Source organism: Xiphias gladius, chromosome 14 (assembly GCF_016859285.1).
Source record: "Xiphias gladius isolate SHS-SW01 ecotype Sanya breed wild chromosome 14, ASM1685928v1, whole genome shotgun sequence".
Lineage (NCBI taxonomy): Eukaryota > Metazoa > Chordata > Actinopteri > Istiophoriformes > Xiphiidae > Xiphias > Xiphias gladius.
Window position 1 is genome coordinate 24,414,512 of NC_053413.1, and position 27,900 is coordinate 24,442,411.

The following is a 27,900-nucleotide window of genomic DNA, read 5'->3' on the forward strand; positions in this document are numbered from 1 at the left end:
TTTAGGGGTAAATTGTTTTGAATGTTTATTCAATAAATAATTTCAGAAATACAGAATTGCAAAGGTGAATGTGTTGCATTGATTAAAAAAGGCACTTAAAACAATGGTGACAGGTGTAACCTTTTTTTTTTTTTTCTTTACAAAAAACAAGATCTTGAGACCAGTCCCTTACCACTGATCTTTAAAACTAAATGACGTTTTATCCATTCCGATTTCTGCTCATAAAAAATGTTTGATCGAGGCACCACCCAGCAGCTGGGTGGATTTGCTGACATGTAAAAAAGTGGGACCCTTCCCCAGTTCATATTCTACAAATAAAACAAGGCATTTCAAAATAAGCAGATTTAGTTAGCAAGTAAGGCAGGGTTGCGTATTTGGCATTACTGTGAAGAATTAAGGACCTGAGTTGGCTTTTAAATTAAGCAAGTAAAACCTGGAGCCAAACGGTAACACTACTGTACACTGATGTCCTTTCACCGAGAAAGGCAGCACAAGACAATATCTTTTGTAGTTAAAGATTCCGTTCAATTGATTGTTCAGATGTATTAAGTCACTCAGAAAAAAATACCAGCGCCTTCAACCCTGTTCTGTGAATACATATATGGCTTTACACGGAACCCACAACATACTGTATATGATTCATTGCCGCCACACACGGCCAACTGGCACTACACTTGAAGAGTTCAATCCAAAGACACATTAAAAAAAAAAAAAACGGAGTGATATGTACTCGGTCATAATGATTACAGATGCAATAAAACCTTCAACCTTAAGAACTTTTGCTCTACTGCATTTTTGAATCACTGACTGATAAGATGACCAACCACTCAACGTCGTGTACACAGTAATTTGGAAAGGAACACTTCCTTTGTCGCCCATTATCAACATCCAACGAAACCCTCAACAAAACACTGATGGCTTGGCACTGATGGTTCTATTAAAAAAAAGGCACAGCTAGGCTTTCCGTTAACCTTGCCAGTCCTGTGAAAAAAAAAAAAATCTGCTCAAAACACATTCTCTCAAGTTCTGCAGAAGCAAAAAATACAATATAAAACCCCACATTTACACAGACTGTACACGTTTCAGATGATGCATAGAAAATAAACCAAGTTAGTTAAACAAACTGAAATAGTGGCAAAATGCATTGCTATCATTTGGTGACTACAACAACAAACAAACAAAAAAACAAACAAACAAACAGTGAGAGCATTATAAAACCCGCCCCTCCCCTCATCGCAGCCCGGTTTCTTTTCCATACAGTGTTGTCACATTGAAGGCAAAGCTCCATCATTTGCCCTCGTACTTTGGATTGACGACAGTTGTTACAGCACTTTTGTAGATTGGATTCTCACCCTGAGAAAGAGAAAAACAACGTGAGTGAGTTAAATTGTTGCGAGTAGTCAGGTTAAAAAAAAAAAAAAAAAAAAAATCACAGCATTCGTCAAACCTCTGTGTAGTTCAGGTTCGCGGTGTGACGATAACAGAATTTCAACACCAGTAACTTCACCAGTTTCAGATGAAGTTATACAGTGTGATAGCAACCAGGAAAACTCAGCAACGAGCATGTGGCCACATGGTTCGTCTTTCTCACTAGGGGTCAACCGATTATCAGTCATGGCCGATTATCAGATCCAATATTAAGCAATTTTACGACTATCGGAATTTTTTTTTTTTTTTTTTAAATAACGACTGCTGATAAAATAGATTAATTATAACTGCGGTCTGATGCAGCTGCCTCTTTCTGTATAGTCACCACTCTGTGGTCCTGGGCAATGTCCTGCCCACAGCACTGACTGGTTACACGTCACGAGTAATAGCCTACCGGCACTGAGGGCCACAGGGACAGACGGGCACAGAGAAACGCGTCTGCAGACTGGAGCAGCTCTGGTGAGTGATCAGAGCTGTTCGTCGAAGCTATGTCCAAGCCTTAAGGCAGCAGGTGGTCGCTCAAGTTGCAAATATACGCCACAATCATACCAACGAGTTAAAATGTTGATCCAAGACACACCGAGCAAGAGAGAGCAGCGAGATTAGCGAGAAAGCCGCTAAAAGAAGGAGAGAGCTCTGAGCGCTCGAGCAGAACTCGGGCAAATTTAAATGTTAAGCCGCTCTGATGAAGAAAAAAGCAAAATTAGCTGGGTTGAGATAGAGCAGCAAAAAAAATGCTAACAGAAACACTGCCAAGCAGAAATGAGACAACACACCTACCACAGCACGTCAGCACATGAACGGCCACTCACTTCTGTTACTTAGGAGAAATTTTACTCAAGTAGAAGTAAAATTACTCGTGTAAAAATGTACTCAGTTAAAAGTACAAAGTAAGTCCTTTAAAACGTACTCTGAGTAAACGTTACTGCGTTACATTTTTAAAAGGGGGAAGGGAAGGTAAAAAATGTTATACGGTGATAATAATAAATAAAGAAACTACTAAAGCACATCTTTAGGCTACCAGGTGTATGCGCATTGGTATTTCTCCCAGGTGAAAACTGCAGCGAAAGCAACCAATAAATACCAGCCAGGCAGCCTGTGCATACAACTGATAATTACAAATATACACTCAGTTGGCTGTTTATTAGGAACAGCTAGCTAAAACTAATGCAGTCTTATACAACAATCCTGCAATAAATCTTCATTCATGAAGTTTTAATTAAAACTGTTTAGAGTGTCGTTGAATCAGCTATCATCATCTTGGAGGATGTAGTGTGTGGTGCTGTTGAGTGGTATTGAGCGGTTTTGCATTATACAGAGGAGTTTCCTACCTTCATTGGTGTGAGTGGGGTGGACAAAATAATAGAAACACCTGGACACCACGGCGGGTGTCCAGAGACTTTATGTAGCAGCAGTTTTGTTTTTGAGTCTGTGTTATTCTTAACTTTGACGCCAAGATTTTAATTTTTTAGTGCAAATGCACATCGGTTCTCGTTCTCCTTGATTACTAATAATCAGTAACAGATTCAGCCCTGAAAAAAAAAAAAAGTATCGGTTGACCCCTATTTCTCACTATTTGTCTTGAGGCAATAGTTTGGTCAGACATGTTAGATGAGCTGAAAAATAATTCATCGATTAAATTATTTTGTTTGTTCATATCCATACTTTTCCTTCTGGAAAACTGACTTTAATTCAAGAAAAAAAGTATTACACCCACTTTAGTAACAAACACTTCACCATCTCTGGTTAAGCATGCTATTTTCACAACATGCAGTCACCAAACCGTTCATTTCACTGCAGCCCTTCACAAAGTCAACCTAGCTGTAAAACCGCACAGAGAAACTTCATGCAAGTACACAAAAGCGACAGGTGATACTAACTTTGACCTAAAGAGCCGCGGCTTTATTCCCATAGCTGGGATTCTGGAACTGGTTAATAGGGCTCTTGTAAATAGGGTTCCCATGCTAACATGGGGAAAGAAAGGGGGAAGATCAGAGGGAAAAAAGAAGAAAAAGAAATCAATAGGAACAGAAGAAAGGATAGGCATACAAGTCTGAAGAAAAATGTTCAGCACAGCAGGAAAGATTAGGAAGAAATTTAACAAGTATCTAATTATTGTTGTGTTGTTACGGTCACTTTTTACCAGGGTTTTTTTTTTTCCTTTTTTCCATCTCTAACGTTCTAATTAATAATATGAAATAACAATTATGATTTCTTTTCTGTTGTAAGTAGTATGTTGTTTTTAATTTCCTGTAAACTGTGACTTGTTATATTTCAGATGGATGTCTTAACATTTATTGTCCTTAAATATTGTTTTAACTGTAAGCAAAAGTACAAAAAAAATAGCAAATAATCCACAGCATCACTGGTACAAACTAAGAATAAAAAAAAACAACCAAAGTATTCTTGATATAAATAGGACTACATTACCATAAAAAATAAAACAGCAAAAGCCATATTACTACATGTTCACTAAGAGGGAATACAAAGGCAATTAACAAGTTGCTTTTTGACGGAGCAATTTGGGATCTATCTGCTAAGGTCTACGTAAGCAGTATGGTAACTAATTATGTTTACAAGTAATTCCCACACACACTACATGGGATGAATGTTTACTTCCTAAATTAAGCCGTTATTCCTGTGAATAAAAATCAACAGCGAGCAGCAGTGTAGCTTTCCACCAGTGTCCTCCCATCGGCCCTCCTCTTTCTCGGCTTCATTGCTTTTTATGGTTGTGCAGTTGAGCCATGTGGACAGTAAGAGGCAGCACTGTAGGCTGAGGGGAAGGCCACTCCCTCAGTGAATAAAGGACTCAACATAACGGCATGGAGCTCAGGTGGATCAAGGTGGAGATTCTCTCTGCTCTATTTCCACACCTTTTGGATGTTTTACTTCTTCACATCCATAAATAAATTATGGATGTTATTTGGGTTTGATGCTTTTCGATGCGGTTTAAGAGCTGGAAAGTCTAAATATTGTTCTAACTCAATCTTTTAAAAGTTTGGGGCAGCTAGATTATTATTTCCCCAAGTAAACATTCATAATCTTGGTGCAGTTATGCAGCAGCTGAAATAATACTAGCTTGGGGTCTTCAGATAACACTTATTTGAACAGTGACAGTGATCAGAAAGGGTCTGATCAGTTATTGCTCCAGGTTCTCTGGTGTGACTGACTCACCGTATCCCACTTGGCGTTCATCTTCTCCTTCTCAAATTTGGCAAACTCTCGGCGGTCGTGGATGATCATGAGTAGTTTCCAGATGAGCAGCAGGGCGAGGCCGATCAGCACAATGCCCGCTACCACACCTGCCACGATGGGGATGATGTCAGGTCCAGCTGGGCACTCTGAAACACAGAAGATGCAACGAGAAAATTGGACCATATGAAATCCACTGCTGATGAGAAGAAAAATGATCTTAAACGAAAAAAAAAAATTAAATTAAATGCAAAGTTTCAAAACAAAAGAATCTGTGTCTTTGACTCTGACAAATTATTTGCAAATTTTAGAACCACCTACTCTTTCCATGACACAGAGTGAACATTTGAAAGCTATGACAGACTATTGGTTTCACCTGCCAAAACCAAATTTGTAATGAGAGGGAACAAACCAGTGAATGTGTCACATACAGACTGTAACCTTGAAGTAATTCATATATTCACTGTACAAGGGAGGGAGCAACTAAATACCATCAAGATATACAGTAAAAAAAAAAAAAAAAAAAAAAAAAAGCTCTTCACATTTAGCGTTACCAAGATGCGTTGTGTAACCGCACTGAATCCATTTCCATCCTCATAAAACATTTTCATAGCCGCGTTTTTGAAAAGTCATAAACCTGCATGGTTAACGACCATGATTACTCGCTAGCAGTCCTCTTCTTCCTTGCCTTGAGCTGGTACATTGCTGTGTTTCTTGGCATGTGATTGTCACATGCAGGACGGCACTTATGCACGTGCATGAGACACAAAGACAAGGAACAATAAAAACATTGCTCCGTAGCGCTACTAGTCGTCAAAATCTCCACAATGTACTTTCAGGTTAAGATGTTTCAGAGACAACTAGTGTTACGGCGAAGAAGACTTGTAAAATAATCTTGCAATCAAACAAACAGCATCATATTCAGCATATCAGGGAATGATGACACTTGCTGTCAGGTTTTCAAAATTTGGATGTTAGTTTATCCAAAATTCAGCAATCCAATCCTACCCAAGTTCTCCACCACGTAAACCTCCTTGGTGTCATTCCTGATGGCATAGGTGTAGTAGAACCAGCAGTCGTTGGCGTCTCGCTCTTTGCAGTGGGTCAGTGGGAAACTCTGGTCTGTGGGCTGGGGCAGCTTTTCGCGATCCTTCACCTTGATCAGCTGGAAGGAGCTGCAGTCCCTCTCGCATGTATCCTTCTTCTCACCAGCCTCAAATGCTCGGCACTGCACACAATCTCTGTGGAAACACAGACGGAGGGTTGATTAACTCTCCACTGTGTAAAATCTATTCGGTAGAGTCTCAGTACACATTGGTAGAAGGCATAGAAACCATCTCACATTGTAAACTAGTGGACAGTGAATAGTTACTAAGGTTACTGAAATACCCTGAGACAAAACCGTAGACAACTTTTTAGAAATACTCTGGTCATGATCCCAAAAATACAAAGTCTCTACAACTGTTAAATTATTTGGATTTTTCATATTGTATTAAATTAATTTATGTCCCAACACTTCGGCATATATGCCATTTCAAAGAAATCAAACACCGAGGAATAATGTGAATGTGGTGCAGAAATACTGAAAACTTATTTTATTATTTTATTCGTTGACCTAAAAGTAATCAAATTGAAATACGTTGAGTCTACAAAAATATATCCACTGATTTTTAATTGTTAATTATAGAACATAAACTCCCCCAGACTGCTATAAATGGCCGAATGCCCAAAAAAAGTACAAGGACATGACCTCAGCGTCCTCAAAGGCAACTCTGGCCTGGCCAAGAGGACACACACAAAGACACAAAGGACGCAGATGCAAACATAGACAAGCTTGGTGCTCGAACCCAAAACCTTCACCTAAATTCATACTGTATGAATGTATGAAACAAGCTGCAAAACATGTGCTTAAACCGTATATTTCTGCAAACTCAACGATCTGTTAAAATCATGAGAAAGCCTCACTCTGGAATACAACCTCTAAACTTACATGGTATTTCATAATATCTGACCAGTGGGAACTCTACATCTTAAGATGTCGTGAAAGCCTCAAACTCACTTTTGCTCGGCGCAGACGCCGGGGCAGGTGGGACAGATCTCACAGGTTGGACCCTGGAATTTGGGGTTGGTGCATTTGCAGATTCCACATTCACAAGTACCGCGACCATTACAGATCTGCCCGTTCTTGGCGAGGCAGGTGGAGGTCTCCAGGGAGCAGTCGCAGGCACTGCCTGTGTAGTTGGCGTCACAGATGCACTTCCTGCATTCACAGCGCCCATGTCCTGGTGAAGCACAGGCAATGGCAAAGGTTACCACAGAGCTTACAAATAAGCTGGTGTCAGTGTCTCAAATGATATTATTTATACAATCCTCACCTCCACAGAGCTTGTTGTTGGAGCGGTCACAGTTAAAGTTGTCGCACTCGCAGAATTTTCCACTGTAAACCTCTGCTGGATTTTCCCGCTTCTTGCATTCGCAGGTGCCGCAGACACAGTCGCCATTGTTGCTACAGATGTCCGTACCGTTGTCTTTTCGGCAGTTGGCATCCAGGTCCTCTGTCCGGACTTCGTCTTTACTGCACTCACAAAGACGCCCAATACGTCCCTCATTACACCTGATACAGAAGACAGGACGTTAACCATTTCAGTAATAAGGTGTGTCATCAAAGTTGAAAATTACGGGCAGAGAACATATAAACAAGAAAATAAAGACTACTAAATGTTTGGGACAAGTGCTTCGAGTGAAAAACACTGGTCTGAACCAACTGATTTGGTTATCTGGGTGAAGAAAGTAAAAAACAGACAATTTCTTCCTCCTTTACTGAACCACTTACCACAGAAGCCCAAAATCCAACAGTTTTTCATTCAATTTATCACTGCACCTTTTAAAGATGTCAAGCTGTGGCTCTGAAAGCTCACAGTTCCTTGAGGCTCCATTGTACATGGTTCACCAGTACTGCTCTAGTGAATCTTACTGGCTTAATGCTTACTTGCAGGCTCCACACTCGAAGGTACCGTTGCCCTCGTGGCACTTGTCACTGTTGGGTTGTCCTTCTGCGGCACATTGACAGTCGCAGATGAAGTTCAAAACTACCTCCACCTCCTCAGTGAAGCCCAGCGGTTTAATTTTAATTATCTCAGGCTTGCCATGAGACGGACACTTCTGGGATTCAATGGAAATCAGGAAAGACACCTGGAAACCAGAGGAGAGTTTATAGGGTTATTGAAACGACGAAATGACGTAGCTCAGAGTATAAGCTTGTGAAGTGTTTCTCATTTCTTGTTTTTTTTTTTTTTTTTTTTTTAAAACAGGACTTTTTAAAATGTGTTTTTGCCCCTTTTTTTTCTCTCACTTTGGAAAAGCAGGTTTTCTCAGCTAGTGGGAGACACTAATGTAGCACAAGGACAGTTGTTTACCAGCTTCACACCCCAGTAACGGGGCTTCCATGCTGTAAACTAACAAAGCTGACAGGGACAGAGCACTTTCACCACACGCTGTGATGCCAATACTTTTCCCCATGAGCTGAGATGCTTTCGAATAAAACAACGAAAGGACTGTATCTACCTCGTCTCCGATGGAGATGTTAGAGCACTTCCTGCCATTCTCTCCTGTTCCCTCAACACCGTTCTTACAGATAGACTTGTAGGTGATGGAAACACCTTCCGGTAGCCTGCCGTTTTCCAGAATGACCTCAGATGACAAAGACTGTCCAAAAGAGAGAAAAAGATTGATTACTCACTGTAGGCTGTCAGCTTTGGGTGAATTGTTTAAATGGAAAGCAGTCATGTAACCTGAATGTGTGCAAGCATTACATATGTGGGTGCGCCAGGAAGGAGGGACTGTGATGCTGCCTTCAGCTTTCAATTTTCACTGATCATTTATTAGTATTTGCTCCAAACTTGCAACTACACGACCTCTAGTGGAGTTTCATTGTAATCGTTATTTAGCCAGGGAAAAAGGACGTAGGACATCTTCCACGCAGGATCAGTTCAAAATAGTGTGTAAAAATAAGTACAAAAATATAAACTACATCAAGTATAAATTCGCACTAAAATCATAGGTTTTCGCTTAAAGCCAGGGACAGTCAGACATCTTGTGGAGACGGTGCAGTGTGACTCACATTGTAAGCATCAATAATGAGTTTGATCACGTTGCTGGAGTTTGAGGACAGCGTGCCAACGGCTGATTTAGGAATAAGATTTTTCAACTCCTATAAGAGACACAAGTATCGAAAGTGACAACACAATTAACACATTTGAAATCTGCACCTCACTTTTGAATGATATGCTATAAGTGTAATAAAATGTAATTTCATTAAAGATGCTATTTTACAAGTACAATGTACAGAAAACAAGGTTTACCTTGTAAACGGGCTGGAATTCCTCAGTGACGGCAAAGATGGTTTGGATGTTGTGGTCACTCAGTTTCTGGACCAAATGGGCGATGGAGGGGTAGTCCTGAAACAGGATTCATCAACCCAGGCAGAAACAGACACACACACACGAATATTAATAAAAGAAGAACTGTATGGTCAAACAACAATATGAAATTGAGACCATTAGTAAGTGGATCGGAGAGCATCTCTCATGCCCAATCAACTCTCGCTGGATACATTATGCGTATTAAATAAATGATAAACTACATACATAGTAGTGGCTCATGGTGTACATGTTGTTCTCCAGATGACACCTCCCATCGTTGGGGAGGACAATGCCGCCCAGTTTGCCGTCTCCAGCGAAGTGGAAACCAGCATCGGTGGAAAACACCAGCAGACGGGTCACATTCCTCCAGCCAATATGCTCCTGGGAAGATCAGGGCAAAGAGTTTTCTAATTAGCATTTTGCTCATAGAGAATACACTCTTGTCTAGATACAGGGCAATGTCAAAGCAAGACATATTTTACTGACCGGTGCAACTAGAAGCAGCCACGAAAAAGCACACTACTGAGTCTTGCCCCTGCCCTGCTCACCTCACAGACCGCCACCTGCATGATGGCGTCGAAGCCCCCCTCTGGAGAGTCCAGGTTCCCTGAGATCTGCTGCTGACTGACCAGCCGATTGAACTCGTCTCCGTTCGCCGTCAGCTTCAGGACATTCTTATAGCTGAAGGGGCTGGTACAGTTCTGGTTCCCTGTGCAGGGGTTGATCAGCCTGGCTGGCGTGGTGCTGATGTAAGGCATGACCGTCTTCTCCACAAAGGAGCCGAAACCTTGGGGGGGCCAAAAACCAAGAATGTATTTTACTATTTTACTCTTGATTGTGGAAAATATTTTTGACACTACAGCTTTTGTCCTGTTTATTATCCCTTTATTGGGAGTCAGGTTTTCCTTACCAATCCTGAAGTCTGATGTGATCTCCTGCATTTCCCTCATAAGGTCAGTGCCAAGGTTCTTGACGTTTTCCAAATCATCTTTCATGGAGAAGGAGAGGTCCATAAGGTAATACAGGTCAATGGGGTAGTCCTCGGCACGCTTGAACTTCAGCTCGAAAGTCTGGGGCTCACCTTAAGGAAAAAACGTAACCATTTTTAGAGTAACTCACAGATTATGCAATTTGACCAAAAATATTACATTTATACCCGCACTTGTGCCTCACCGTTCACGGTAACTGCTACACCAGTCTCAGATGGACAACAGAATGAGTCACGAGTAAATAATTTTGAAGGAGAGGGTATGAGGGGATTTTTAAAAGGCAGAATTCAAAGTCTTCTGTTGCAATGAGAAAAAACTCCTACTAGAGTGTCAAGACTAATTTTGTAAACTCATTCATTTTCTATACAGAAGTAATAAAACAGACTGGATTAATCCAGTCTTTTTCAAAACATATTACACACAGAGATAATGACTTCCAGTTTTGCTCCAGAGCTGATGGAAGGCTGACTCAAGACTGGTTTGCCCTGATACCATATACTGGTAAACTACCAAAATATAGACACCCAATAAAACACTGCAATTTCAGCCAAACTTTTCTCCTGCTCTGGCAAAGCATAGAAAGATTTTGCGACAGAAGTTGAATATTTACCTGATCTGAGTGTCAGCGTGAGTTTCTGGGGCTGGATCTGGGTGATCTGCTCAGGCTTCAGTTTCTCAGCCACGTCCTTCTTGCGGTTGGTAACGGGCTTGTCCTTGTTGGTGGTAATGCTTCCGCGTGGGTTTTCAATTTTGGTCACAGCACACTTTCTCTTCCTCAGGGACTCCAGATCATCACAGCGGGCCGACTTGGATTCACCCACAGTGAGGAAGTTCTGCGAAACAGCAAAAGATGTTTATTTTAAAGAAAATTTTAGCACTTGATACCTGACTGATTTCTTAAATATTGTTCCTTGGGCTTAAGCTTTGTTGAGGAGATGGAAACCGTGCTGTTGCAGGTATCTAATCTGTGACATAAAAGATAAAAAGATGTTCTTATAAGTATTTAAAGACATTTTTATCCTGTATGTCTTCACCAAATGATACAAATTTCCAAAGCACAATATAATAAAGGTAATTTTCACTTGTGATGTATGTGCAGAAACATCTGGAAAGGTCCTGTAAATGTACAGGAATGTGTCTTGGTGGGACTGGCATGAAGAAACATGTTGACAACTTGCACGGTAACACAAATACCTACTGACAAACTTGTTACAGGAACAACAGGACTTTAAATAAAACAGACTCATTCCATTAAGATTTTGTAGGAAAAACAAAGGACCTTGCTGCCAAAAGTAAGAGTTCCACTTTTGTGTTAGTTTACCTAATAAACTCACTGATCTCTAGCAAATCAATACTGCTGATACAACTTTCAGGAAATTTGACATGATCAAGTATCAGAATCTAAGATGAAGTCTTAGATGGCAAGATGAGTACTTTTTCAAGCAATGAGGCCCCTGCAAATCAATCCGTTTTACATAAACTGCCTTAAACGGTCTGTTCTTTTTAGGCCACTGTTCGTGAGCAGCAGGAGACAAGGAGAAACAGATGACTATGAGGCCTGGGTAAGAATATAGATTGGGTGCACATGATATCCCACAAGGCATAGTGGAGAAGAATTTGAGACAATGAATTCAGTCAAAACAAAAATAATGCTTTGACCTAATTCTTTCAAAATCACAGGACCCACAAGGCCATTTTTTTCTCCCCTGCATTTCGCCGTACACTTCAGATAAGGTGTATGCGAAAGTTTAAAAACCACAGACACCCATTGTTCTGAGGAACACTGAGTTCTTAAGGAAGGTACAGAAAATAATGTACATAAGAGTAGGTGACATACTGAGAGAGATTTTCAGTTTAGTCAGTTTAGTGTGATTGTTAAGGCTGCACATCAAGCGCCCTCTCAAATAGAATGAGGGTGTGAGAATATTACCTCAATGTATTTCAGTACTGCAGATATTTCCCTCATTAAAAAAAGCCACCCACCAAACATAAATCTACTAAGACTCGCAGTCATGTTGAGATTTCATAACCCAAGAGTGGATAAAAGTCAGCAGTGTGACCGAGAAGTACAGACAAGATCTGACAGGAATGTAGCTCTGTCTGGACATTTGTCAGATCTACAAAAACACCCAGTCCTGAGAGATGTTTGTAATTATTCACCATGAGACTGACCTCAGTGACGGGTTTCAGAGTGTACTGACTCACAGGGTTAAATCTCACTACTACAGACAAATAAGTTAAATGATACAGTCTATATTAATATAAATAGATGATAGTCTGGCCATGACCACTGTTGTGTTCCAGGTAAACACAACATTTTGAGATTGTAAACCATTAGTGACGTGGATGTAATGACAAAACAGGTTGAAGCATTCAGTTATTAACAATCGAGTCAAGTAACCTCAGATATCTGTGTTCCTTTACTAAACAGATTTTAAGTTCAGAAAAAAGCACAAATTTTAGTAAAAACGGGCCTGTTATTTTCAGCTAATGACCATGACCCAAATTTCCATGTGAGCTCCTCATGCCCCACTGTGTTCTGTATCTACAAAAGGATTACAAAGCTTTGTTTCCAAGTGAATTTTTGGTTTCTCACATTAAACTATTTGTGTTTGAAGTTACAATAATAGAGCAGGGTTCTCATTCTGTCATATCACACTATAAATTATACTAATTTACTGCCTTGTTACACTTTTTTACGTTAACCTCGTGTTTCCTATCTCAATTCTTGCTGAAACTGAAAAAGTGGCAAAACATGCTGCTCAGTGCAGCATGTACATCAATACAGTTAATGTCATGCGGAAATAGAAAAAATCCCTCCTCAAAATTTGTTGCACAGTGTGACAAAAAAATTCTATAACATTTGTCATTTGTTTGTCCTTTAGGCTACTGATATAACCCTGCTGTTAAGGAGTGGACATCTGTGTCATTTTGAGCTCATGTTCATGCTTCTGTAAGTCAGTATTTTCCTTTACTGTGGTCTGTTCACTCAGTAGCGTATTGCCGCCACAGCATGTATATTCACCTTGGGTACGGAAAACATCTAATTAAACGGGATTATTCAGCCAAAGTTTCCACTGTGAGACAAGAAGCAGCACAACTACTGTTTACAGTTAATGGAGTAGTTGTGGTTACTTGCCTTTGGTCAAAAGGTAAAAGAGAACAAATCTCTTTAATCTCTTAACCCTCTAGTGCTACTCTGCATTTGTGTATGTACTTATATGGTAAATATGTTTTATGTATATTATGTAAGTGTGTATTTATTTTTATTTCCATGTGCATACAGTGCAGATGACAAAATTCATTTTAGGAAACAAGGAAAAATATTTTCTTACTTTTTGAACCCTACCTCCTTCTCAAAATTATCAATAAAAATAATTGCTAATCATTTTGTTACCTAAAGCATTGTATCTTTGGATTATATGTTTGTTTTAAAGAGATCAAAATGCAAACCCAGTCTGTTGTGCGCACAGTTTTTGAAATGCTATAACTGTCAGAGATGACATTATTAAAAAAGATTTCTTGAGATTTATTAAAGATTGTACTATTTCGTGCACAAATAATGACTACCAGCTGTGTGCATTTGGCAACGCTGCCAAACAAACTACGGACCAAACTCTGAAAGTGCTACACCCACAGTCTAAAGATCTTCTAGATAAGTTTCATTCATGTGATAAAATAGTTTAGTGGCAGCGCTCCGGATTAAACTCACTTCATCTGAGCACCATCCACATGTCTCGGCGACCTGAATGCATGCCCCACATGACTGCGCGTTTGCTTTGATGCATATGCTTCCCTCTGAAAGAGACAACACAAGTTCCTTTTAGCCAAGATGACAAAACAGAATTTCCATTTGTTCATTAACTCAAACCAGTTTTAGAGTTTGGCTGCAAAAGACAACTTCTTCCCAGTTACAAAAACTGCGTCATGCTGAGAAAAGCTCGAGGCAGTTCACCCTCTGATGACTTCACCTTGTAAAAAAAAGCCTCCCACCATTAGCCCCCCAGACCCACACAGTCATAAAACCATGAATGAAGAAATATAACAGAGCAGTAAATATGGAAGAAAGGAAGCAATTTTTAGTCCATTCTATCACTGAATTGCATTGTGCACTTAAGAGGCTTGTCTAAAGCAAAATTGGACAATATTTGGCCTAATACAGACAAAAAGCCTATGATTAAAACATGTTTACATCAACAGACGTCCAAAGTTTAACGATGAACCTGTTGCGTTAGACTGACCATTAACCGAGCTAAAAACGCACGCTACACTATGAACTAGCTAATATTTAACAGTTAAGATAAGAAGGACAGAGCAAAATCTAAACAAATTCATGACATTTCTGTATTCTTACCTTGCTGTGCCCAGCTGCCCCCAAGGACCACTGATAATGATGCTATTAAAAGTAACCGCAGATCCATCTGTAACAAGAAAAATAAAATAACTCAGTGCTGGATGAAACAAACAGATCTACATTCAAAGCCTGACACCTTTTCCAAATGTATACATGTGTTCAAGAGTAGAAAAATGCACAGGTCGTGCACCATGGCAGTATTTTTTACTCAAAAGAACCTGTACATAGTTGATGCAGCTGTACAGGAATATGTTGTAAGTCAGAATTCTTTGACACTGGTGTCTGTGACAGCTAACATAGGCAAAAAGTGTGTGTTTGTGTAAGAATCACACGTTTGGTTGTGTTTGCACTGAGCCATTTTAGCAAAGAGATTCATACTCATGTAACATCTAAAGGTGTGATCACACAACCAACACGTGTGTTAACACAGGAAAAGGTCGTTTTGATTTTTTTTGCCCTCTTTTTTATACCAGGTTTCAATCCAGTATGTTCATGTTTTTAATGCAATACAGTTGCACCATGCACACAATGAGTTGGCCCCCTAGAAAATGTTCTCATGGCCTTGTAACTCTCAAAAAAAGATTTCACATTGAGGTGATTTATCTCTGTTACCGCTAGGCAGCAGTGGGGAGGAGAGTTACTCATTTTGCCTATTCCAAATGTGGAGGAATGGTCTGCCTACGCTCAGCTGGCGTCAGCTGCCAGTTCATCAACGCTTCCGTGAAACAGCATACTTACTACATACTTGCTTTCTAACAGCAAGTCTGGAAACAGTCACGTCAGTTGCAGGTCTACGTAAAAGGTGGCTAGTTATCTCAACAGGGCATTTCAGACAAGAATCGACAGGAAAGAGACTGAGGAAGACAGAGAGAGGCTTGAGGAGATTTAATGTAAATGTTGCGTAAAAGGAGAGAACAGTCACATTTACACTTGGGGTTTTTAGTCTTAACCAGTGTTACTCATAATGAGTAACAGCAGACATCTAGTGACTGTAACAGAGCAGCAGCAGAATCTTTAATTGAACATTTCAAGCTGCCACAGTAAGTAATATAAACTAGGAAGAAATAACTGTGGTTCACTGAGCACTCCTATGATGCCTCTTTATCACACCGAGCTGAGCTGCTGAGGATAAACCACCCCGCCATATCATAAAAAACAAACTCCACACCAGAAAACAGAAAAGAGGTTCAGTAGGTGTGTTCACTTGGATGTGCTTGTTTCCATATTTGGTCAGGCTGCCTCATGCCTCCGCCTGAAACTCTGCCATTCCCCTAAACTCCAGTGACACATTTCCAGTCCTCAAATTTCTGTGTATGTGCCCCAGTAAGATACACATAGGAAATCAGTCAGTGTTGACAATAGCTGAGTCAACAGCTATGTCCCAAAATAGTGTATTCCTGTTGGATATTAAGCTTATTCACCAATTCTTAAAGTGTGAGTGGATAAAAAGGGCCATTTACAGCGTATTTACACTAGAAAAGGAAAAACATTTTTACAGTGGACTATGAGTGATATAGAGATAAAACCAGCGACTGTACATTCTTCAGTAAATGCTCGGTGAAAAGGTGTAATGTTTGCTGCAGTGCAGTGTGGGTCAGAGGGTACAGGCATCAAAACAACCACATCCTGTGAAATGAGGACTAATGACCAACTTAAATGCAAGTTTCCCCCAAGCAGTTTAGTGATAGCTATCATATTACTGTGGGGAAGGGTTAAAGAAAAACGTGATGATAGTCCGGTAAAATATGCCATACGGGACGATTTGGACAAGAGTAGGAGATTTTTTTTTTTAAAATAAGTCTGGCATCTAACAAAGAGCAGAAGAGCAAAATATAAGTTTTATTTCACTTTTTATGTTGCCTTTTAACATCTGACCAGGGACAAGAGATTAAAGTTATTTTCAGAAGATTTTTTCTGTTGATCAATGGGCACTGTTCCTTTTAAATATATGTTTACTAACTAAAAATTGACACAAACAGGAACTTGTTGCAAGATGGACTAAATGTTCAACATGCAACATACCCAGCAAGATGGTTAATAAAATTTAAACCAACACCAACTGGAAAGACTTTCTACACCACTAAGGCTCCTCCCCAACATTCCTGAGGACCTGCTTTGTTTACTGCTCTGGGGCACGTCCTGCGCAGGGCTGCAAATGGCAGAGTTACTGACAGATTTGGAGGCACTTGGGGTCTCCAATTGTGTCACACAGTGGCATTAGGCAGGGGCACTGGCATCTCTGATAATGATCCTGGCGCATGATAACTTTGAAAACAGGTTGACTTGTTAATCTGCATTTTGACTGCATTTAAAATAAAAATTCTTCCTCGCCCTTTTTTTTATATCTATATCTGGCCCTTTGTTAAAGTTACTGGTACATGTCTTATAAGACTAAATAGAGGATGATGTCTTAACTGAATTCACATCATATGTAAATGTCATACGGAGTCCGGCTGCAATGAAATGTCACTGCCTTTTCAATTTCAATGCATAGGAAACAGTTAAGAGCAACTCAGAAGTAAAATCTGAATGAGAGTCTGACCGTTGAAGGAGAAGACATCCCTGGTTCAATAGAAATAGCAGGACATAAAAGTCAGCACCACTTCAATGCTGCCAACATCACAGCTGATAAGAGCTGAGAGCAACTTCAAGCAGACAGAGCGAACAAACTTAATCCATAACAGACTGTGGTAAAACTGCTCCGTATAGCTGTGAAACATGATAAAGGAAGGCCCAACTGGTATGTGGTGAGTTCAGCAGAGAGAAAGAGGTTTATAATTAAAAAAAAAAAAAAAAATCATCTCAGTCAGTTAGACTCAGTTCAATAGCATACTTACTTATTACGTGTTTAAAACATACTGTCGCATTTCTAATCAATTGTCTCTTCAATGCATTGGATGGGGAATCCATCAAAGAACTCTTACAAAAGTAGTGTGTCTGGCTTGTTGGTATTTTGGTTTATTTATATTTTAATTAAAAGCAAAGGAGTTTGCTTGACATCTCTTGCAATGAGCTAAAGAGAAACTTTAAATAATGCTAATCACATGTTGATTATCCAAGCAGCTACTGAATATAATTTCTCATCTTCCTGTTTGCTCAGTATTTCATTAGTGCTAAAGTAGCACCAACTCCTTCCAAAAGTCTTCATTTTTTCCCCCAGCGAGAAGTACTAGGTACTACCTGCAGCAGACTGCACATCGTTTAATATAGAACTGCAACTGACATTTCCTTTTATTATCCATTAATCTGCCGAATATTTTCTTCATTGAGTGATCATAAGACAAAAGTGTAAAATGCTTGTTTTAATTTATACCTTATTCTACCACTATTCTAAAACCCCAAATTATTCAGTTTACTATCATATAAGACAAAGAAAAGCATCAAATCCTCAAATGAGAAGATGGAACAAGAAAATGGGGCGTGTTGGCTTGAAAAATGACAAACGATTAATCGATTATCAAAATAGCTGCAAATGAATTTTCAGTCAGTCGACTAATTGATAAAACGGCTAAATATTGCAACTCTAATTGATTATTACAGATATTAGATCAACATTCATACACTCCTGAAGTACAGCGACATCTACCAAGTGTATCTCACTAATGTTCTGTTTTTAATCGAAACTATGAGGCACATCTGTCCCAAGAACATGTGGAGAGAAAAAAAAAAAGCTGACTACATATGTGAAGGATGCCTTGTCACTATCTGGCTCACAAGGTAAATACTGACAGAGGGAAGATATTGAATCTGGGGGGGGGGGGGTAAAGACTGTGAATACAAGTCAAAGCTGATGACCAAACGACTATGAATGGCAGGTGACCCGAGTGTTGCAGGATGAATGAAAAACAACTGCTGAATTGACACGATGTTTTAACCCCAAGGTCTTGCTAACTCATCCACCATTTTAAACGTCCCTCTAATATCATCAAGCATAAACTATGACCTATGAGTATGTGCGATGACAGACCTGAGAGGCTAATATTTAGAATAACAGGAGTAAGCTGTGTCGAATCATGACTTTGTATGGTCAGACTGGAGAAGACGGAGACGGCACACACTTTGTGTTCATGGCGTTGAATGTTAACCTCACTATTTTTATTTACAATTCAATCTCTGTTAACAGTAACCAGAGATGCTCAGGCATTTCTCAGGTATAGATGTGTGACTGTAGTAACACAAAGCTAGGTCTTGCTGAGTTAGAGTGTACATCCTCTCCCAACTTTTGAAGCCAAATAGTAAGCTATAAGGCTGCAGTAAGCAAACATTTGAATATCAACCCTGATAGTTTGAATCACAAGTAGTGACTGTCAAACTAGTAACACCCCAGACGGGTAAACTTCTAACTAAACGTGGCATCGCAAATCAAAAGAGCAACTTTAACATACATTTATCTTAATCTAGATGTGAAATGATCAGACGATAAATCAATTAGTCAATAGACAGAATAATAATCAGCATTCATTTTGATTATCAATTAATTGTTTTAGTAATTTTTCAAGCAAAAATTCCTCAGTTTGGGCTTTGGCTCAACTGAGGGCATTTGCTGCAAAACTTGTAAGATGTAAAATGGACAATATAAAGGCAGCCCCGTGTGTGTTCAGATTCCTGTTAATAAACCAGCTCAAGCTACAAGATCACGTCCCAATTTATAAAGATTCCAGATATAAAAATACATAGCAAATGTAATGTTAAAAAAAAAAAAGTTATGAGATATGATAAAAATGGCTTTGATTCGTCCGTGGTTTAACTGGAAGGAGACAAGATATTAAATTAAAACCACCGCACACTGGTTCAAATAGGTCTGGTATTAAGTTCACTGACAGCTGTTTACCCAGTTGGACAAAAAAAAAAAAAAAAGGTCAATCAGAGTTTTGAAGTTTGTAATTAGAATGAAAAGGTCATCTTCTTTTGCCAAAGCCAGAAAAATAGTCACAAAATGGCAACAAGCGTGGACAAGACTCAGCCGTATAGGTTGTTACAAGTCAACTTACAGAAACGACTCTTTGATCCAAATATTTCTTTAATCCACCTGAAGAACTGCTCCTATCAACCACTATCACTAAAAACAACAGGCATATCAGGTGCAGCTGAATGGTTGGGCCAAACTTACAACTCCTCACGAACAGAAAACAGAACATGAACTTAATCAATACTAAAGTGAGAAACTTACATAAGAACTTGAAGGTCTGGCAAGGTCTGGCCGTTTAAATCTTCATACAAGGCAGTGTGTTCTGGCTTTGAAAGAGAACATCCATGCCAAAGTAACTCTTAAGCTGTAAATTAAATGATTTTCCTAAAATGATGCCGTTTCTAGCAGAACATCGTGTTACTGCAGAAGAGTCAATTAAAACTGAATCATAACATGTTGAAATCAACAGCAACCAACGACTCAATCCTGTGTCTTCTTTGTCTCAAGCCTTTCTGTGGAGTAGTTTGGATGTGTAAACACTACCTACTTCCTAAAAAACAATACAACAGGTAAGCTTTGGACACAAGCAGTGGGAAACATGCACAGTCCCTGACAAATGTTTCATCAATAAGCTCTTCCAACAGCTGCTGGGAAGAGCTGACTGAAACTCAACCCTCCACAGCGCACGTTGTTATGGTCCACTGTCTGCCATCTGCTTCAGACAGGTCAGAGGCGTTTTGATTCAATCTGCAGTCCAAAAGTACGCCTCAGGGACCAGAGTCCCGCTCTCTCTGATGTTAATTCACAAAGAGCATTCCTCGGCTCAAACATCTAGCTGTCATACAAAGAATCGACTCCCTGTGCAACATCTCCGCCTACTTTACAGTGGCATTCCTTCTGTGACTTTTCTGTTGTGAATGAGAGACACACAACACACAGAACGTCTGATGGAAAATTTACTAATAGATGCCGTTTGAGAGTTTAAGCCATTAGCAGAAACATTACTGGCAAACTGCAATTTCAGTAGCAATCATCCAAATTGAGAATGTGTACAAATGATGATTCTGAATAGGAGTTCAGCAATATCACAACTCATGAGATAATGGAAATTTTTCTACCAATACAGGTTTTATTGACTTTTAATTGGTTTAGAGTTTGTACAGACTCGCTGGATTCTGGGTTGTTTACAGTGATGACCATGATCAGACAGACTTGTGTTATGTTATATGTTGTGTAGCACTTACGACCTCTGCTTAACAATTTCCTGGAGAAAACCCTGGTATTGCATTGTACTGAGAGGTGTTCCTAATGATCTGTTCACCCCATTTAAATCCATGAAGGTAGATTGGGGTTTCTCAAAAAAGAAAAAAAATCCTCATAAATAAGGTTTTTAGCCACATGTCAATTCTGTGACCCACTGTGTGCAAAGGCATGTTTAAAAAAACGATTATTCTTTCTCTTAAAGAGATCTGGGGTTTTCCCTAGTCAGGACCAGCTCCTGTCACACGTAAAAACAGAACAGTGAAAAGGAACTGGGTACTCCTTAACAGTTGGTCCGTGGTTGAATATGCAGTTAATATGTGGGTGTTGTTCAAGTGAAAGAATTGTATAGTCTAATTATGAGCAAAATGTTTATAATCTCTGCAAATTATCAGCCATCCTGGCCCCTGTGTCTTGTTGCTGTAACTCATACAGCTTTAAAACAGACAAAACTTAGTTTTGTCTGTAGGTGGAGCAGAGCACAACTGTGAATGTTTAGTAATCCTTAACGAAGTCCATGTTTAGACTGTAGATGCCAGATGTCAGAAACTAGGCCCAATAATGCTCCTCCATATGGCTGAGTTTATGGTATATGTGTAGTTGTAACAAAAATCTTGACTTCAATGTGAAGACCAGGTCAGGTTTCTCTACAAAGCTGTATGAGGATCAACATGAAATTGACATAAAAATGGAACATGAAAATGATAAAAAAAATTCTTAAAACACTAACATCATTAAAGCTAGACATTTCTGCAGCTCCCCCGAACGCTCGCCTCTGACAAATGTCTTCATAACAAAAACTATAGAAAGTGTTTCCTGTAGAATATGTTTTGCTGATGCACAGCTGTCCCTGCTGAACACAGGCAGAAAAAAATGACACTGCTGTCCAAACAACTGCGATAATCTCAAATTGTCTGGTACCTGATGTTTGGCTGAAATGGAGATCAAAGTCTGTAAACAAACAGGTAAAACAACTCACTACATTGTGCAATTTCATGCAAGAAGGTGTTAGTACACACAACAGGTAATTAACATAAGTAAGTACTGAATATCAATTTTTAAGAAAGCCTATGGATTACATATAATCTGTTTAAGTACAAAAACACTAACAGCTAATGCACAAGCTTTGTGCACTCAGACAAATTAAAACGGGAAGTAAACCATCAACTGTATACAAAATATACCACAACTTGCTGATTTTTCAGTGGTTCCTCATTTCATGCGAGTAGAGGTTAACCACTTTGCCTCACTAACCCTCATGAGTGGCTGACTTCTTTTACTATGAAAAGCGAAGTGCACATTGATCAGACTTCCATGTATCAACTTGAACTTGCATGTTTTACTCAAATACTTTACATCTAACCATATACAGTAAGTATAACTAGACTGCAAACTGCATTCACCACTTTTACTTACAGTATTTCCATTATGGATCACTCATTGGACTTTGTTTATCCACGTTTGATCATGATGATCCCTTGCTAACTGTAGCAGGAGGTACGTGTAACAAAGAGCATCCCTGCACAAGAAGGTCTTCGACATGTGTAATGATAAACACGCCAAACACACCAAGTTTAATTTTTCTGCTCTGTTCAAACCTCATTACAATCATCTTCTGTATAAAGAAGTCTGTCAAGTCTGTTATTACGTTGCACTTCATTTTAAAACGACTGCAGCAAACTGAACTATGGAGAAACTCTCTGTTGTCCAACAGAAAGCACTGACATGTTGAATTTGCAACTGTACAATGTTCTGCTTAGTATGTATTCTTGTGAGGTGATTCTAGAAATTGGAGTATGTGAACACCACGTTTGACCTGGAAATAGAAAAAAAGCAAAGCTGTAGAAGGTGTTTATAAACGTTCTCTTCTTCTCCAACATTTTATACTGTTTATATGCACTTTGCTAATGGACTGTGTCCAGACTATGTAACGTATAACTCAAATCACAATGTAAGCCTGACCAATGCAATATCTAATTTAAAGGATCTAACAGGTATATGAGCAAAACACAATTTGTGTGTGTCCCAGATCTGTCACATAACAATAATCCTCTTGTGATCAAAATAATGAATGTTACACTATAATTCCAAGAACGTTTGTGAGAAACGTGCAAAAGCGAAAAGTGGTGTTCAACACAAGTCAGCATTGTTCATGCAGGGTGGGTCATCTGGTAGTCCACAAAACGAGGTAGGTGCCCATCCCCCCTAGCTCCGTTTGCCACCCGGACAGCCAGCCAGCCCCCACCTGCTGCTGAAAGTCACAGTCCACTCTCGGTCCATTAAGTCCCCAGACGACTCAGCACGACTCTGCATCCATTTTCATTAATTAAACCACACCCAGGCCCCGTTTTTCTCCTTAAAAAAAAGTATCAGGAAGAAGACCGGCTTCCTACTGCAAGCACAGCATGTTCTGAAGGAAACCCAGCCTACAAACAGTAATAATTCCTTTATTCAGCTAACATCTGCCATGAGGCTTGATACTGAACTTAGAAGACCTGTCAAACTAGATGAGTGTTAACAGGTGAAGTTCTTTATCTATGTTTTTGAAAGAGCGTCAAAAAAAAAAAGGATGTGTTCGATCTGATGTTCACATTTTGAACATCTGACATCCGTCTGACATCAAAAAAAAAGTGTGAAAGGATTACTGTAATCTTTGCTCTCCTTTACCTACAATGATGCATGTTTGATGCAAATTCTCAAATATGTCATGTACTCAGCTTGTGTAGCAGACTGATTCTACAAAGAGTTAAATATGGTCTGCTGTACTTTTTTTAGTTGCAGAATGTACTGAAAGAACTGTTGGGGGTTTGTCTGTCATATGGAGGAGATCCCGAAGTCCCAGCCCTCCTCAGAGAGATGAGATAACACATTCCAGTGTAACCAGCTCCATACTATGTGGTGGAAAAACTATGTCACTGAAATATGTGGTGCTTTTTCCAGTTCTCTCTGACTTGGAACCAGAGTTCACTCAGTCAGTTTGATGTATAGCAAGTATGATGACAATTTTGGCTCAAAAAACCTGTTAAACCCCGCAATGAAGAGAGATGGTCAAAAACGTTAATTACTTTAAAAATTAGACTAGCGATTATTTTCTCAGTTGATCAATTAATTGCTTATCCCATAAAATGTAAGAAAATACTGTAAATAGCTTATAACAATTTGCATAAAGTTTAAGGCAACGTCATCAAATGGCTTGCTTATCCAACCAGCAGTCCAAAACCAAAAGATGAGATGATGAAGAACCTAAATCCTCACAACTGAGAAGCTAGGACTGACGAATTTGGGGGATTTTTGCCTGAAAAATGACTTACAATTAGTCGATTATCAAAATAGATGCCAATTGTTTTCTGTCAATCATCTAAATCGATTAATCAACTAATTATTTCAGCTCTAGCTGCAAGTAACAATTACTTAATGGTAATTATTTTATAATTACCATAAAATGTCAGAATAGATTTTTTTTTTAAAATCTCAATTTCCCATGATTACAATTTCAAAAAGCCCAACAAGACGTCTTCAAATCACTTGTTTTGTCAGACCAAAAGTCCAAAACCCGAAGTCATTCGGTTTAATGTCACATTAGATAAACAACAGCATCACGTCATTGCTTGACAAATGCCAAAAATGACGGATGTTCAATAGATTTTAGTCTCTCCCGCTTTGTTAATGCTTTTTTTGGTAATTTTTATACTTGCTTTCTTGTCCTGGCACAAGGCACATTTTGTACTTCTGTTAAAATATATTTTATAAAACCAGCCACATATTTTTATAACAACAATATGAAAACAATGTGATGATGCGAAAAGGGGTTGCTCGTAGAGTTGAGCCGATAGACAATTATCACCTGAATCTGCAGCTCTCCCCTGCTTTACAGAGTTTTATAGTGAGACTCAGCTCACTGTTTAGCTTTCCAGACCACAACTTTACTGTCTTTGGTTCACTCTCACTGTTCTGATAGTGTTATTTCGCAGTTCAAGTACCAGATATATCCCTCAGGAGTTGGTAGAGATCAAAGCAGAGCTACCAGGAGAGAAAATAATGGACTTACATTCATCAGGTGGCCAAAGAGATCAGTGCAAATATATGATAATGTTGCTCCGTGACTGCTGGATGTATAAGTTAGCAACTGTTTGCTAATAAATTTGCCATATCAATTTAAAAGATGATGATACGTCAATGTTGTGTTCACAATTTGTTTCCACTGCCCCTAAATGCCCCCAAAAAAATCTGTGATTGCAGGTTTAAACTTGTTTGTTTTCAGACTTCTTGAGTTTCTTGCAGCATCTTCTCAAGTCCAAATTTACCATGTCTCTGCTGTGACTTCTAACATTTTACCACAGACTCAGACCTTCATACAGTGGATAGACGGGCAATGTTTGAACCATAATCACATATCCTCAAACACAACCAACTCCCACATGCTTCGTCTGGTCATCCTGGGAAGAGCCCACATCTGTGACTCATATCTAACAAGCTGGGGTAAAGGCCTGGTGTTAAGAAATGCCGAATGGCCTTTCAAACTGTCCCAGGCACTCCTAGCTCCTAGCTGTGTTTAAACATCACAACAATGTAACTAAGGGGAAGTGACTCAGTGATCTGCAGGGAGCCTGCTCTATAAACGTCTCCCCTCATGTCTAAAATTACCGGGCCTGGTGTATATTGTCTGTGTTCATGCTATCTGTACACGCTGTACAAGATTAAAGACGTGCGTTTTCACACCTCGATACGACGCTGTTGCTATGTCATTATGATGCTGCTTTTAAGATAGGCCAGTGATTAACCCAAGAGGTTTTAGTCACACGTCACTAAATGCGGTGTTGCATCAAGAACTTGGGGAGCACAGATCACCAGTTTAACTCACTCGCAGTACATCAAGCCCCTCCCTGAGATTCGTCAGGGAGGGCAAAAAAAAAAAACCCCTCAGGCTACAATTCCTTTACAGGAAGTAAATGAGGTAGGCAAGACCAATCATGCCCAACTACTGCACAGTCAACAGTCCTGAATCAGAGCCATGGGCAAGGCTAAACAAGCTGTTCAGCCTAGATTCTGGTTAACCAATCTGGCCTTTTTTAAGACATCTTGGTCTTAATTTGTCTTCAGTTTATAAAGCGGTCCATAATGCAGTCTGACCAGACCGCGATCAAGGTGTGGTCTGTTGCAGGACTTCCTTTACAAGTTTAACTACACTCAAAATGTTTGGAACTTTGCTTTACAAAGGGATGTTGTTTGGTTTTCTTCTTCATGTATGTTTTGCCTAGATGTATGAAACTTCTGAAGCAAGCCAAGATTTAAAAGAAAATGCTCCTTTTGTGCAGATGTAAAAACACAAGTCTTCTTAGCCAGGTCAGACAAATGGACCCAAAGGCTTTAACTGCATTCCTCAAGAACACCAGTCTGCTTTGAAATTGAATATTCACTTTCCATAAAGGCGAAAAAAATATCCCGATTAACGATTCTGAAATCATTAGTAATAATTCCAGACAATCAGAAGACCATACCAAGTGCTCATTTTCTCATAAACCGAACAACATTTGAGCTCTCCAACATGTCTTTTCAATTTAAAGGCTGTTCATGGTTTCTATTAAAGAAAGAACCAAAAAATACTTACAAAAAAAAAAAAAGAACACTATAAAAGTGTTACAATACAACTTACCACTTCGTAAAAGATATGCTGCAGATATATAAAACAGACTGAATGTGTATTTATGTGCGTTTGTCCGACTAACCGTCTAAAACTCATGGATATTCAGTTTACCATCAGGTGTGACTGGGAAAAGCATCAGATCCTCACATTTGAGAAGCTGGACCTAGCAAATGTTGGCACTTTGGCTTAAAAAAAAAAAAAAAGAAAAAGACTGACATGCTGCTTTGATTATCAAATAGCAGCCGATTGATTTTCCGTCAATCGACTAATCGTCTCGGCTCTATAGGAATATGACAATGATACCAAAGTGAACAACCAAACCCTGTTAAGTAGAAAATTAACTTTTTTAGAACTGTTTAAAAGGTTTATTCCCTAAGTAACATCTGTAAAAGCTTCTATGGTGGTTCTGACTTTAGAGTGAAGGCTAAAATGATTTTTAAAAACGGTGCTAATGTTATCCGGGACTGATAAATGACGCTATTTTCACCATGCTTTTATCCACCCATACTGCCCTCTTTGGTCACACAAAGCGGCTACTTTATGGCCTACTTTCTGTACAAAAGCCGAATTTAACATTTACTGAGGGTCGCGTAGTTGAGGCGAAGGTTGACGCATACCAACATTTCACAGGATACGTTGAAAAAAAAAAAAAAAAACGAACTGTATGAACCCCGAGGGAATGAATCTAAGCGTCTTTCGACCGCTAGCTAGCTGTCGTTAACCCACACCCAAAGTTCGCCCCTGAAGACAGACATTCCTCGCTCCTCCGCGCCTGCTTGCCTTTTATACACTGATTTTTTTTTTTTTTTTCGGTCGCCTTAAACATGGTTAACCGAACAAACGCGACAAAATGTAGGTTAAGAGTAACACCACTCACCTTATGCTGAGGCTTTGATGTAGTTTCCGACGACTTAGAGTAACATACGCCCGCCCCCCTCCTCCTCCTCCTCCTCCGCCGCCTCCTGCGACCGATACCCCTGCTCTTTTAAAGAAATAAAACGGTTACTGAGGGCGAAGACTAGCTAAAACGGTTGCGTGGCTCCGCTTTGTTTTCGCCGACAACCGCACCGATCCGACGAGCCAAGCACGTAGCCGATTGAAACACGCTTGGGGCTATCTCGTTAAAAAAAATATGTTCTTTATTCATATGGACTGAACTAAATAAGGAGAGAAGAGTTCCCCCTGGCTCGACCGAACACGCTACAGCCTCGTCGTTTCTCGTGCTGCTTCTGGCGAGTCGGGGTTTTTTTTTTTTTTTTTTTTTTTATTCCACGACCCAGTTCGACAAACCTCCTTTCTTCTTTAAACCCCGCCTACACAGGAGGGGCGACGGCACGCAGGGGCCAAAAGTACAAACGCACCGGTGAGCGGTGAACCCGTCCTCACCCCGGCGTTGAAAAGTCAACGGTCCACGCACGAAAAAAAAATTACAGGAAAATATAGGTTAAAAGAAAAAAACAAACACAAAAACACACACATGTACGTGGGATTAATACGAATAAAAAATTCAGACAATTTAAACACCAATGAACTAATAACCAAGCAGCTGTATTTAGTTTTGGACTGTGGTGGAAAGTAGCATGACTAAGTACATTTAGAAGAAGAATAGTTTTTTGGGTACTGTTGAGTGGTAACTTTTCCACTCCTCCGAGCAAGTTGATGCAGCAAGGAACACACAGAGAGAGACGACTGTAGACAGT

At 39.6% G+C, this 27,900-nt stretch overlaps 1 protein-coding gene across 2 annotated transcripts; it reads right to left on the reverse strand.

Moving 5' to 3' along the window:
• Nucleotides 1-27,437, reverse strand: LOC120798697 (integrin beta-1-like). 2 transcript variants are annotated; one of them, XM_040143221.1, is made up of 17 exons: nucleotides 27,078-27,437; nucleotides 14,388-14,454; nucleotides 13,746-13,831; nucleotides 10,644-10,866; nucleotides 9,955-10,125; nucleotides 9,593-9,831; nucleotides 9,270-9,425; nucleotides 8,985-9,080; nucleotides 8,744-8,833; nucleotides 8,188-8,328; nucleotides 7,613-7,815; nucleotides 6,999-7,237; nucleotides 6,683-6,905; nucleotides 5,632-5,864; nucleotides 4,606-4,772; nucleotides 3,309-3,392; nucleotides 1-1,353 (listed from the first exon to the last, which is right to left on the reverse strand). In XM_040143221.1, exons 2-16 carry the CDS (start codon nucleotides 14,452-14,454, stop codon nucleotides 3,315-3,317), a joined length of 2,412 nt encoding a protein of 803 aa, XP_039999155.1. In that variant the 5' UTR covers nucleotides 27,078-27,437; the 3' UTR covers nucleotides 1-1,353; nucleotides 3,309-3,314. The 2 variants fall into 2 exon arrangements, with proteins under 2 accessions (XP_039999155.1, XP_039999156.1); XM_040143222.1 differs by lacking the exon at nucleotides 3,309-3,392.
• Between the last annotated feature and the right edge of the window lie 463 nt (nucleotides 27,438-27,900).

Excerpts from the sequence above, each read along its gene's own strand:
- LOC120798697 (XM_040143221.1), bottom strand. The coding sequence starts at position 14,454 with ATGGATCTGCGGTTACTTTTAATAGCATCATTATCAGTGGTCCTTGGG. Across the intron at positions 10,867-13,745 it reads GTGGATGGTGCTCAGATGAA|AACTTCCTCACTGTGGGTGA; the intron begins GTGAGTTTAATC and ends GCTGTTTCGCAG. Across the intron at positions 9,081-9,269 it reads ACACCATGAGCCACTACTAT|GACTACCCCTCCATCGCCCA; the intron begins GTATGTAGTTTA and ends ATCCTGTTTCAG.